The sequence below is a fragment of the Echiichthys vipera genome (genome assembly GCF_963691815.1).
Source record: "Echiichthys vipera genome assembly, chromosome: 7".
Lineage (NCBI taxonomy): Eukaryota > Metazoa > Chordata > Actinopteri > Perciformes > Trachinidae > Echiichthys > Echiichthys vipera.
In genome coordinates this window covers 5,373,699-5,386,141 of record NC_139832.1, presented here as the reverse complement: position 1 = coordinate 5,386,141, position 12,443 = coordinate 5,373,699, and the positions used below count along the sequence as shown (strand labels likewise).

General features: G+C 41.0%; 1 protein-coding gene across 1 annotated transcript; it reads left to right on the top strand.

Annotated features, from left to right (window-relative positions):
* Positions 1-3,793: 3,793 nt before the first annotated feature.
* Positions 3,794-11,837, top strand: cpa4 (carboxypeptidase A4; the record flags this gene model as incomplete). Its single annotated transcript, XM_083916248.1, has 11 exons — positions 3,794-3,858; positions 5,390-5,471; positions 7,331-7,465; positions 7,559-7,657; positions 7,920-8,021; positions 8,133-8,234; positions 8,645-8,755; positions 8,851-8,941; positions 9,799-9,998; positions 11,376-11,460; positions 11,650-11,837. 11 exons carry the CDS (start codon positions 3,794-3,796, stop codon positions 11,835-11,837), a joined length of 1,260 nt encoding a protein of 419 aa, XP_083772374.1.
* Between the last annotated feature and the right edge of the window lie 606 nt (positions 11,838-12,443).

Genomic DNA, 12,443 nt, shown 5'->3' with positions numbered 1-12,443 from the left:
TTCGCGCGATTGAAGGAAAGTTGCTTCATCAAACAATTAAATTACAGCGCTCAGTCATTAAAGAGACACACAGAGTCAAAGGTTGATATCTGACAGTGTAAACGGATCAGAGGAAAGATTATTTCCTTACAAAAGGAAGTCTGAGGGGATCAACTTCTCCTTGCCTCCGTCATGTGACCACCAGGTTGGACATGTGACCAACGCACGAGCGCGGCTGCTCACTAACTCCAATCCCACACGTTGAAATTATCTTTTGAATCTGGTGCGGCCGTTTTTAGGGACAGAAAATATAAAAAATGCGTATCAGAAAGACTGATCGTGTTGTGGTAAATGCTTTGTATATCTAAGCATATGTGTCGTGTGCAAAATGTGATGAACAAGTGAGCAATGAATGATTAATGGTCAATTTACTGGTGGGCTTCTGAAATATTGAGAGCGAGCTCAGCCATGAAATGCAATGTAAATGGATCTATTTATAGTGTAGCAGAGGAAGTCATGTGGAACAAGCTAGTCGGGGGCGCCGTGTTCATATAGCTTTTAGAGGCAAATGACAGGGGAGAGGAAAAAAAACACACTCTACGCCCACATTTGCATGTAAAGCCACTTTTCATGGCGATATTAAACTTTTAGACACACACAGCAGGAATTGCAATAAATAATTTCCACATTGAGAAAGATGGAAAGCCCCAGCTCAACTCCCACGTCCCCTGTAGCCTCCCACTCCTATTAAACCGCCCCGCCACCCTTCCCACTTTGTCTCGTGGGATTGTTTCGGAGTGAAAAGGAAGGGAAGTGACATGTTAAAACCCTCTTTTTATTAACTCTGAGAGCAGGGGAGGGTTTGGCAGGGTGTCACAGCAGCTGATGTGTGATGCACATTCTGACATGAGCCAGCGGGTATCAGGATGAATAACACAAAACCTAAAATCCTCTGCTAACGGTCATAAAAACACAACTGTTTGCACCACTGGGGGGTGGACTGTAGCCCTGCGAGACCATCCTGATCTCACAAGCTCCATTGTATTTAACTCGCAGATCAGTCTGGTAACGTGGGACATGGAAAATTTGGCGCCGTCTGCCAAGTGAACGTCCAATCAGCGTTGGTTTTGAGACGGGTTTAAGTGGTGGGTGAAGCAACCGCTCAGTGTACACAACATGGCGGCATCCGTGGATGAGATGAGCTATCGAGCAAGCCGCTTGCTAACGCTTTTTTCTCTTGGATCCTTCTGTTGGAATATGGACCAGGCACCTGTGTTTAATAATTTTCAGAATAAATAATCACACAACAACGAGCTATATTACAGGTGTAGAACAAAACTATCAAAATTAAATGAGATAACCATCACAGGGCAGTAGCGTGTGTTTTTATGCACAGTCCAAAATGTAAAATAATCCATCAACTCCCTTAGAGAAAAGCTTTCAAATAAAAACTAAAAAGAGCGAAAAACAAACAAACAGATATATAATAAATACATGGTCATTACGTTTGTTGATGGTTTACATAAAGGGGGACATGCCTCCAATATTTTCCTCCCCTCTAAGAACACCATAAAAGATCTCCACATATTCAAAAATTAGACGTTTAACCTATAGGTGAGTTTTTCCAGTGCCAGAAAATCTGATAGTCTTGACACTAATACTTGGTTTAGTAGGGGATTTCCATGATTTGGCTTTAGTGTATTTGGCTTGTTGCATGCAAAAAGTAATCATAGATTTATTTGCCTTGCTAAAGTTATGGTTTATTGGAACATCTAATATTAGTTTACCTTTAACCTGGAAAATCACATCCATCACCTCACTCCAAAAGGCCTGAGTCAGTGGGCAGTCCCATAGGCAATGGTACAGTGTGCCCTCCCTACCACACTTGTAGCACAAGTGTGGTAGGGGTGTCAGGGGTATTGGGGTTGAATTGAATTTATCTTTACTGAAATGTTGTTTACTCACTGTTAGTACGTGATACGCTTTGTTGAGCTGATTGCGCCCGTAGGTTGGTGATAGACAGATGGTTTATCCAATCAGCAACCAGTATTTTCGCCCCTTCCCAAAATATCTCCAAAGGAGAGTTCCCAAATGGATATGCAGACTATATGCAAATCATAGGAATCAATCCATCGGGCGGAGTCAGGTTAGGTGGACTCTAGATCGACTCCAAGTTGAGAAATTGGCAACCAATTCTCTGCCTTTGGTAGACATCAGTGGCAACCACTGTTTAACATATAAGGACAGCAAAATGTGAACCCCAAAATACATAAATATTTAAAGGTTCTCTGTGTGTCTCTGTGTTTATTACATTATCAACTATGAGGACTTGTGAAGTGCTTAAACAAGAACCATGTGATATACTTTACTTTCACTACACATGTGTGGTTGGATGTTCAAGTGTAGAATATGTTGTGTTTGAAAATGTAGACCCTGATATGTATCTAGAAATATCTACTTTTGAGCTATTATTAAGTGTTATATAGGGCTGCAACTCCATGATCGATTAATCTGCCTATTCTATCTGCCTATGCTATTTTCTTGATTACAACTTTTGTCTATAAATTCCTTATCATCACAAATCCCCATGGTGTAGTTTTTTACAATGATATTAAACAGAAATAAAATACTCCCATCTAAGGAGCTGCTCAGCAAATTTTGATATTTCTGCTTGAACAATGAATCAATCATGAAAATGAGTTAATTAACCATTCATCTCAACTCTATCTCTATGAAGTAGCTCTCTGCTCACTGGTGCTCACCAGCTCCAATAATGAAAACAAAAAGACTCACTGCGTAATCCATAATTTAGGATGCAGGGAAATTTCCAGCGTGTGATGTCACTGTAGCCATAAATAGGGTTTATTTTTATTAATGTCTGGTACCCTGTTAGAGAAGTTTGGTCGCGCACTGCCATCTACTGGCTACTGTGACCACATGCAGGTGTTTCCTAAATCTCTGGTTGTTTTACTGCATGTGGACACGCAAACATCACTACTGCAGATGTGATTGGGTCCAAAATAAATGGTTGGTCAGACTTCTATCAGAAATATTTGATAATTTATTATTTGGTGCTGGTGGATTTACATTACATTTTAGTGCGCCATACGCTTGTTAGGAGCATTTTAAGATTACAAAAGTGTAGAAATGCCAGAAAGCTCAGAACTGCTCTGAATATCGAGTACAGTGCATTTAGGAACTGACCCCAGAGCTGTTGCATTAATGTACTTTTGTATTTAGCATGTATACAGCAGTCAACTTAATTATATACTCTGCAGTCAGTGAGTATTGAGTGACATGTTCAGTCCGATATCTTGTTTTTACATCCCCAAATGTAGCATAGCTTTAGCCCCCATCTGGACCAGCTAGCATGACATGGTTGGTACCAATGGATTCCCCAGGTCTACTAGTTTTTTCCTTTTGATAATTAATATTGGATCATTCAAACGAAGATTAATTGAGTAGGAAAATAGGTTGTTTTTTTTTTTAGAAAGTCTTGCATGTGGAGTATTTTTACAGTGTGGTGTTATTTAGTGAAGTAAAGGATCTGAATACAAGTTCACTGAAGTATAAAAAGAACCGGGGGAAACTAGCACTATCTGCAGCTGAGCGTAAAGCATACTGGATAGACAGATAAAACAAAGTTTAATCAGCAAGTCTGTCTCTCAAAATAACCTTTTTTCCAGACATGAGTTCTTGTGTGATTATCAGTAGAGTGAAGTAACTCTCTCGCATGGGAACAGACCACCTGTCCTCTGATGGTATTAAGAGAAAACCGGGGCCCGGCTCTCTTCAGTCCGGACTTACAGACGAGATGAGAGGCCTCTGGCTGCTGTTGGTGCTCGTGGCTGCGGCCAAAGCTGAGAGGGTCTTCATCGGGTAAGTTAATCTGTGCACACTGCAAGAAGACTTATACAGTATAGCATCAAATCATAATAATTAGTAAAAAAGTTATTTTAAGACACTTTTCATATGGAACTGCAGGTCTAGATTACTCTTTATAATTCACATCCCCCATGAACAAGCAACAAAAGTAAACCTTGAGCAGAAGAATGGTATAAAATGTGTATGACAGTGTATTACTGCTGAGCTTCAGGGGTGTCAAACTGATCCAGTAAAGGGTCGCTGTGGCTGCAGGTTTTCATTCCAACCAAGCGAGAACACAAAACCTGCAGCCACACGGCCCTTTACTGGATCAGTATGGCGAGAGTTTGGTGGGAAGAATCTTTCCTCAAACGCAGACGGGTAAAGACCCAGCAACCATGTTGGAGGCAACCTGTTCTGAACCAGACCCAGGTTCTCTGGAGCGACAAAAAACTAAAACCTAACCTAGCCTAAAGACATTACGGGATACGCTGTTTAGAAGAACTGTGCTGTGATGTACCTGGTAGGGGTGTGAATCACAAGTTTTATCATTATTCGTATTATATCGATTCTTTGTACAACAATACGATATTTGCTGATATCACAAAATCACAATACAGATTTGATTCGACTTAATATAGCGGCCTGCGATCGATATGAGATATCATCTGCCCGTTTAACATCAGTTACATTTATATTCACTCACAAAAAGCAACTAAATATGATTTAAAGCTAAACTCTTCCAGACATTTAAATGAAAAAAAATAAACTTCACGTTTGAATAAAAAGAAATGGATATCTGGCAAAAAAAAACTGCATAAACCGAGCAAAAAAGATGACAAGTAACAGATTTAAAGCTGAGCCCCCAGGGAAAGAACACTGGTTTGAGATTGCATACTATACAATAAACCTGTTAATGGTTCTATTCAAGATAATATGGTACTGATATGATAACGTGCACTCATATCGGCATTTGTGGCTCATAACAACCTTCTCCAAATAGTCAGCAAACAAAAAAAATAACTATATTTGCAGCTGCTAAAGGAGGAAATGTGTGGTCACACATAAAGGGCGTCTCTCGAATTATAAAGTATATTTTCTTACAATAAATAAATAACTATTACACCAGCAACACTTACGTCCATTAACTCAGTATGCCACTTAGTTTAGAAAAGGAACATGCAGTCCTAGTTATTAAATAATAACAATAAAAGTATTTAGAGACCGAATTGTTTGGGTTTTTTCTCCCTTAGCTGCCTTTTAATCAACAACAATAACTATCCAAGTCTAAAAAGTCCATTTGTATTCAATGAGCAGATAATGATGTGGCTTTTTGTTTAAATCATAATTACCGTTGCTTTAAAAGGAACAGAGCGGGAGTCATGGCTCTGTTTGAGCAGTTCTGACCGTTTAATTGCTTTTTATATCGGCACAGAGGTGGATTAAATCTTCCTCGACTGCTGAACTCACACACTTTACTGTGCAACTAAAAACCTAAAATGCAAATGATGATGCTCGAGACTCTGAAATCAATGTTTTCTTCCAGAGACCAGGTCATCAGGGTCAATGTGCAGTCTGAGGAACAGCTCCAGCTCCTGCAGGCTCTGGAGACTCAGCAGGAGTGGGAGGTACACACACACACACACACACACTGCTTTGGGTAAACATTACAAACACCTACGTACATTTAAGTTTTCTCAGCTGCCTGCACCAAACATCTCCTTGTTAACTTCCCAGAGAAGGCAAATCAAGTTGTGTGTGTGTGTGTGTGTGTGTGTGTGTGTGTGTGTGTGTGTGTGTGTGTGTGTGTGTGTGTGTGTGTGTGTGTGTGTGTGTGTGTGTGTGTGTGTGTGTGTGTGTCGGTGTGTGTGTGTGTGTGTGTGTGTGTGTGTGTGTGTGTGTGTGTGTGTGTTGAATTATAGAGTCAGAAAGTCAGAAACTCTCACTCTCAGCTGGTGTTTGTGCTGCGCCCTTTAACACGAGATGAACCTTCCCTCTTATTATACTCTATTTATTAAATGTTTGCTGTTTCTCCAACATGTAAATTAATGCAGATTTAGAGTCAAGGAAGTACAATAAATATTTTATTTGGCTTAAACATCATTTAGATTCATACTGGAACATTTTCTAGTGATTCGATACTCTGCGCATCTCCAAATGTGAAATGAGAAGTTAAGAAGAAACACAGAGGATGCATCTCTGTGTCATTATTACTGTTTTTATAAACAGTAATAATGACACAGAGATAATTTTATAATAATAATCATCATCTTTCAGGATCAGCTTTTCTCTGTGGTTTAGTAATTCTCTGTTCACTCCAGCTGCTTCATGCACGAGGCTAAGAATCAGAAGGAGGGACCCCGTCTTAAACGCTAAGAATACAAACTTTTACTGCAGCTCAACACCAACTTTATTCGCCATCATGGCCCGTCACCAACAACAACAACAGCAACAACATTTTTAACCCCACATCCGGCCCCTCCACAATAAAGGTTCCTTCACAATAAACGTTATCTTTTCCATACAGGTTGATATTTGTCTAACTGAATATATTAGAACAGTACAACAGTACACAGTAAGCTAACAAACTCACTCTCCTTAAAAATAACAAAAAATAAAAAATATTAAATCATTGTACAGCCCGAACCCTTACAGTTATTCTGCTTTTAATGAGAAGCCAAAACACAGATAAGGTCCAAAACACAAGAGCTCAGCTGGATGATGTTTTCAGACGGGGACAGAGCACTTTTCAGACTCATCATTCTTCACCATCACACATGCAAGCATCGATGATTTGTCATCTCCTATCTGTACAGAACAGGATGCATGGGCCACACAATGCCTCTGTCTCTTCTGGAGTTATGTCATGTCATGCTGTAGTCACACTCATTATCACAGGGGCCTACCCAGAGATGTACAAACAGGACGATCGTTACAGGTTGTGGGATGAGGTTCCAGTCAGCAGGTTGTGTTTAAACAGTTTCACACAGAGAATGCAGGATTCATGGTTGGCCTAATAAAGGTTATGATTTATAAATTACAAGTATCCAAAGGTCCCGTGACAACCCTTTCTTTCATTCTTGGAGAAATGTGACCTGGGCTGCTAATCACAAAGAATGCCCATGTAACTTTTATGTTATTTATAAGATGCTAAACAGTTTTAATGTCCCATTTATGGATTATTATTAATGTTGTTACACTTCTTGTGTTTTGTTTTTGGGGTGGGGGGTTTTGCTTTGCTTTGTTTGAAAGTAGTATGACGTGATTTGTAAAAAGAAATGGATAAAAATATGTTGCACATGAAAGTTACACTTATACATCAACAAATACACGGACAAAGGACGTCAGCATAATGAGTTATGTTCACTTGATACGTTCTAAATATGATGCATTCCTGTTATGAACCTAGGAGAATGCACATAAATAACATACAAACAACGCCATATTATAGTAAATCCAATCTGTATTTTAATCATTCTGATCCCAGCTGGACTTCTGGCTCCACCCGGTCTCCACCGAGCTCCCTGTCGACATCCGAGTGCCCCGCTCCAGTGTGAGCTCTGTGACGGAGTACCTCAGCTTCCACAGCATCTCCTATTCTGTCATTATCGACAACCTTCAGGTGTGTAAATGTGTCACCGAGTGTAGCTAATTGAGTTTGAATTTGAGAATGAAACCATGACAACACTGGATTTCTCTTCCGTGTGACATTCAGGAGCTTCTTGATGAGGAGAAAGCTGAGATGCTGGAGAACCAGATGAAGGAGCGCAGCACCAGGAGCTTCAACTTTGGAGCTTATCATCCGCTGGAGACAGTAGGCTTTTTATAAAAACACAGTTACACAAGTTACTCACGACTCTACAGATTAGGAGAAGACTGATCTAGTATAATAAAAAAAGATTATCCATGACTCCTTGTTTTCAGCATGAGTGTGACGCCATTGTTTTTGCAATGTGTCATCGGATTATAGTATTTTCTATGTGATTTTTGACATACAGCATTCAGACAAGTGGGTGTGAGAAGAACATGCATGCATAGATAATCCCTAGTAAAAGTTTGACATGTCTCCCGTACAGATCTACAGCTGGATGGACACTCTGGTGGCTCAGTACCCTAAACTGGTCACCAAACAGGAAATTGGAAGATCGTATGAGAACAGACCCATGTATGTGCTCAAGGTAGGACGCGCCTCCTCCAGTCTGTCCGTACATGTGTGTGAGTGTCACACCTATACTCCGTATGTTTTCATATCAGCACGAGTGTTTGATTCTGTCGACAATGTGTTACAGTTCAGCACTGGAGGAAACAAGCGTCCTGCCATCTGGATCGATACAGGTATCCACTCCAGAGAATGGGTGTCTCAGGCTACCGGAGTGTGGACAGCCAACAAGGTACGACACGTCGAGGAGACAGAGCGATAGATGTGTTAGATCTCCGCCTGAGGCTGTAAAATAAACTGTCAGAGGAAAAGGATTTAGTGGTGCATCTGACAGAAGTCCCAGTTTGATAACTAGAGTAACAGAAAATCTTTGACATTTCATTAAATGTTTCAGTCATTGTAAAAGTAAACTCTTAAATGTGCCTTAACTGACAAAGAAAAGGTGAAGCCAAACCAAAAACTACATGGACATTTGTGAATGTCTGGGGTCTTTTGTGTCAAATTTCCAGATTAGTTTGTGAGGGAGCTGCAGTTTCTTATGTTTTATATTTGGTTGGTGTGAAGCTGGACAGTACGTACAACAACAACATGTTTTTGGATGATTATTTCTACAAAATAAAAGCCTTTTTCATTTTTGCTTAGATTGCCACTGATTACGGCACGGACACTTCCCTGACCTCCCTTCTGAACACCATGGACATCTACATGCTGCTCCTGGCCAACCCTGACGGCTACGTTTACACCCACTCCAACGTATGACACCACTTTACCAAAACACATTATTTAGATTATTATATGGACATTTGAGATGACTGTTACTAGACTGACTGGTACTGTGTGACGTACAGAACCGTATGTGGCGTAAGACCCGCTCCAAGAACTCGAGCTCTGCGTGCCGTGGAGTCGATCCAAACAGGAACTGGGATGCAGGCTTTGGTGGTCAGTATAGATAAAGACTCTCAATGCTTCTCATGAATTTTGTGTTTTATAACTTTGTTTTTTTTTTGTACTAGGCGCTTTTACACTACTTGCGATTCACACATTTATTCATACGCTGATGGTAGAGGCCGCCATGCAAGGCCCTCTTTGCATGTTCTTGTTTTTGTATATTTCTTTTTTATTTATTTCCCGTATGCACAAATAAAGAACTAAATTGTATGGGTAAATTCTGAGGAGTGTTTCTAATAATGTGTCCACCCATGTTCAGAATAGAGCAGGTAGAAATGTTAGAAACACTTCTAAATATACAGCGTAGTTTAATTCAAAAGCACCTCAAACTCCCAAATTACCCGAAAAGAAATGCATTATTAGATGATAGACCTTACATCTTAGAGAGAGGGGGAGAAGTTCAGCCCTCCGTGAGGAACTCGGAGTAGAGCCGCTGCTCCTTTGCGTTGAAAGGAGCCAGTTGAGGTGGTTCAGGATCATCTGGTAAGGATGAACCCTGGGCGCCTCCCTAGGGAGGTGTTCCAGGCACGTCCAGCTGGGAGGAGGCCTCGGGGAAGACCCAGGACCAGGTGGAGAGATTAGATCTCCACACTGGCCTGGGAACGCCTCAGGATCCCCCAGTTAGAGCTGGTTAATGTGGCCCGGGAAAGGGAAGTTTGGGGTCCCCTGCTAAAGCTGCTGCCCCCGCAACCCGACCCCGGATAAGAGGTTGAAGATGAGATGAAATGAGAAATGCATTATATTTAGTTAGTTGTACCTAATAAACTGGCCACTGAGTGTGTAAAAGATCTTGCATTTATTGTGTTACTCTATTGCTGTTTTTTTCATTTAATCTTCTCCCCCCTCAGGCCCCGGAGCCAGCGGGAACCCCTGTTCTGATTCCTACCACGGCCCCTCGGCTCACTCTGAGATCGAGGTGAAGAACGTGGTGAACCTGATCAGGCGCCACGGCAACTTCAAGTCCTTCATCTCCGTCCACGCCTACTCCCAGCTGCTCATGTACCCCTACGGCTACTCCTGCAAGAACGTGCCCCATCAGGCAGAGCTGGTAAGGAAGGAAAAAGCACACACAAATAGTAAATTGTGAGGAGGCATGTAGTCAATTAAATCTGACAACTTCTCCCTGCTGTGAGCGCTGTCATGGGAGAGTTAAAGCATCATCAGGCAGCTTCATTTGTCTCTTTATGAATGTCTGAGCTCTCAGGAAGACGGAAGATGCAGGTACCTGATATGGAAACGTCTCTTCTCTCTGTAATCCTGCAATTACTTTAATGTTTTTTGAAGCAATATCCTGCCTTTTGACTGCAGGATACTTTAACAGGCTAGTTGTATTGTTGAAAATTCTATTTATTTGCTTCAGGATTGACAAATCAACCAATTATAAACCAATCACTACGACACATGACAACTCTGTAACAAAGCCCTCTGAGACTTTCAGATTTTGGACTATATGAATAAAATTGGCTCGACCCACAAAAGGACATGTATGGCCCTGAAATTTGCCGTATTATTCACCACTCTTATTCTTTTATTCCGGTTATTTTTGGAGTGGAAACCTTAAAAAGCACTTTTCTGTGGTCATAGGGGCAGATCTTGGGAGTGGGACGCAGGGGACACATCTCTTTTATTGTGAAGAACCACTTGAATGAAACTCATACGTAGACGCAGCAATGCCTCTGGTAACGTAGGGGCAGTATGCAACTTCAAAGGCAACCATAGATGAAGTTAACACTGCAAAAGCTACTCTAATGCAGCAAATTAGAGCGACGATAAGAAATTCTAGTCCGTAAACTACGCCGGAGTATTAGAGTCTCTGTTAGAAAGAAATGTAATATTCTGAGATTTTTATAGTAAAGTCAGAGTAGGTTGCTTATTTTCAATTGGTGAATGGACTTGTACTTATATAGCGCCTTTCTAGTCTTCTGACTACTCAAGGCGCTTTCACAGTGTTTGTCACATTCACACAGACATTCACACTGATGGCAGTGGACATCTACATACCATCTAATCTAATGTAACCATCCACACCACATTTACACACCCATGCACAGCACGGGGAGCAATTCAGGGTTCAGTGTCTTGCCTAAGGACACTTCGACATGTGGACCGGAAGGTGGGGATCAAACCGCCAATCGCTCGAATGGAGGATGACCCACTCTCCCGCTGAGCCACAGTCGCCCCAAATTGTCACCTATGTTTTCCTTCACATGAATAAAGACCTTTCCACTAGAAATTGGTGCGTAAAAATCCACTCAAATGGAGGAAATTAAGTGTTTGACGCTCAGAATTTACTCCTTCAGTTAGAGTGTCCCCCTCTGGATGTTGAAAGGAAATCCGCGCCCTTGTCCCTGACCTTTTTCTCCCTCATGTCCCCTTCTGCACCCGTATTATCTGTGCACTGCTCCTAACTACTTGTTCCCTGCAGGACTCTGTTGGCAGAGCAGCGGTGCAGAAACTCACTTCCCTCTATGGTACCAGATACAAGGTTGGAAGCATCTGCAACATCATCTGTGAGTAACTTTCTTTCTTCTTCTTTTAGTCCAAATTCAAACTCACCTCAAAGTTTCACACATGTCAAACAGCCTGGATGTGTTATTGTTATTGTGATGAATAATAATAAAGTGATAGGAACCTTTTGAGGAACCGCAGCAGGGACCAGGGTCGGCTTAAGTTCACCTCAACTCTTCCTCTCCTCCCAGATCAAGCCAGCGGCGGCAGCATCGACTGGTCTTACAACATGGGCATCAAGTACTCCTTCGCCTTCGAGCTGAGGGACACCGGTCGCTACGGTTTCATCCTGCCAGCCAATCAGATCATCCCCACCGCCTCCGAGACCTGGCTGGGTCTGAAACACATCATGGAGCACGTCCGTGACCATCCCTATTGATCGCCGTAACCCGTGTGACGAGGATCGAGTTTAGAATCAGGAAAATGTGACTTCTGACGTCAATATTGACCAATAAAGTCATGAATATTTGATTTTTCTGTGTTTCAGCACTTCTTTTAATCTCTTATGTTCAGTTGTTTTACTCAAAAAGTCGCCAAAAAGTAAAGTATGTGAGTTTATTTACTTGAGACTTGATAAATATAAAGTAATACTGTATTAGATGTTTAACTTGGCTCCATTGAGTTTTATTAAAAGCAAAATATTATTCGCTGTAGTGGAAGAAGTACTCAGATCTTTTACTTAAGTATTGAAAATCTTACCAAAGTAAAGTATATAAGTAACATACTTTTCCTGCAGTATGGCTCATTTTAGAATAATATATGTGATATCACTGGATTAAAGCCATCTTCTGGGTAGTTTAATCTGTTATAATTTATACTTTTTACACGATTTATATTATGTGTGAATAATCTCAACTTGAAAGTAACTAGTAACTAATGTTGTCAGATAAATGTAGTGAAGGAAAGGTAGGCAGCATGAAATGGAAATAAATTATAAAAAAAAAAATTAAAAAGTTAGTAAAGTTAATTGATCCACCTCTGACTT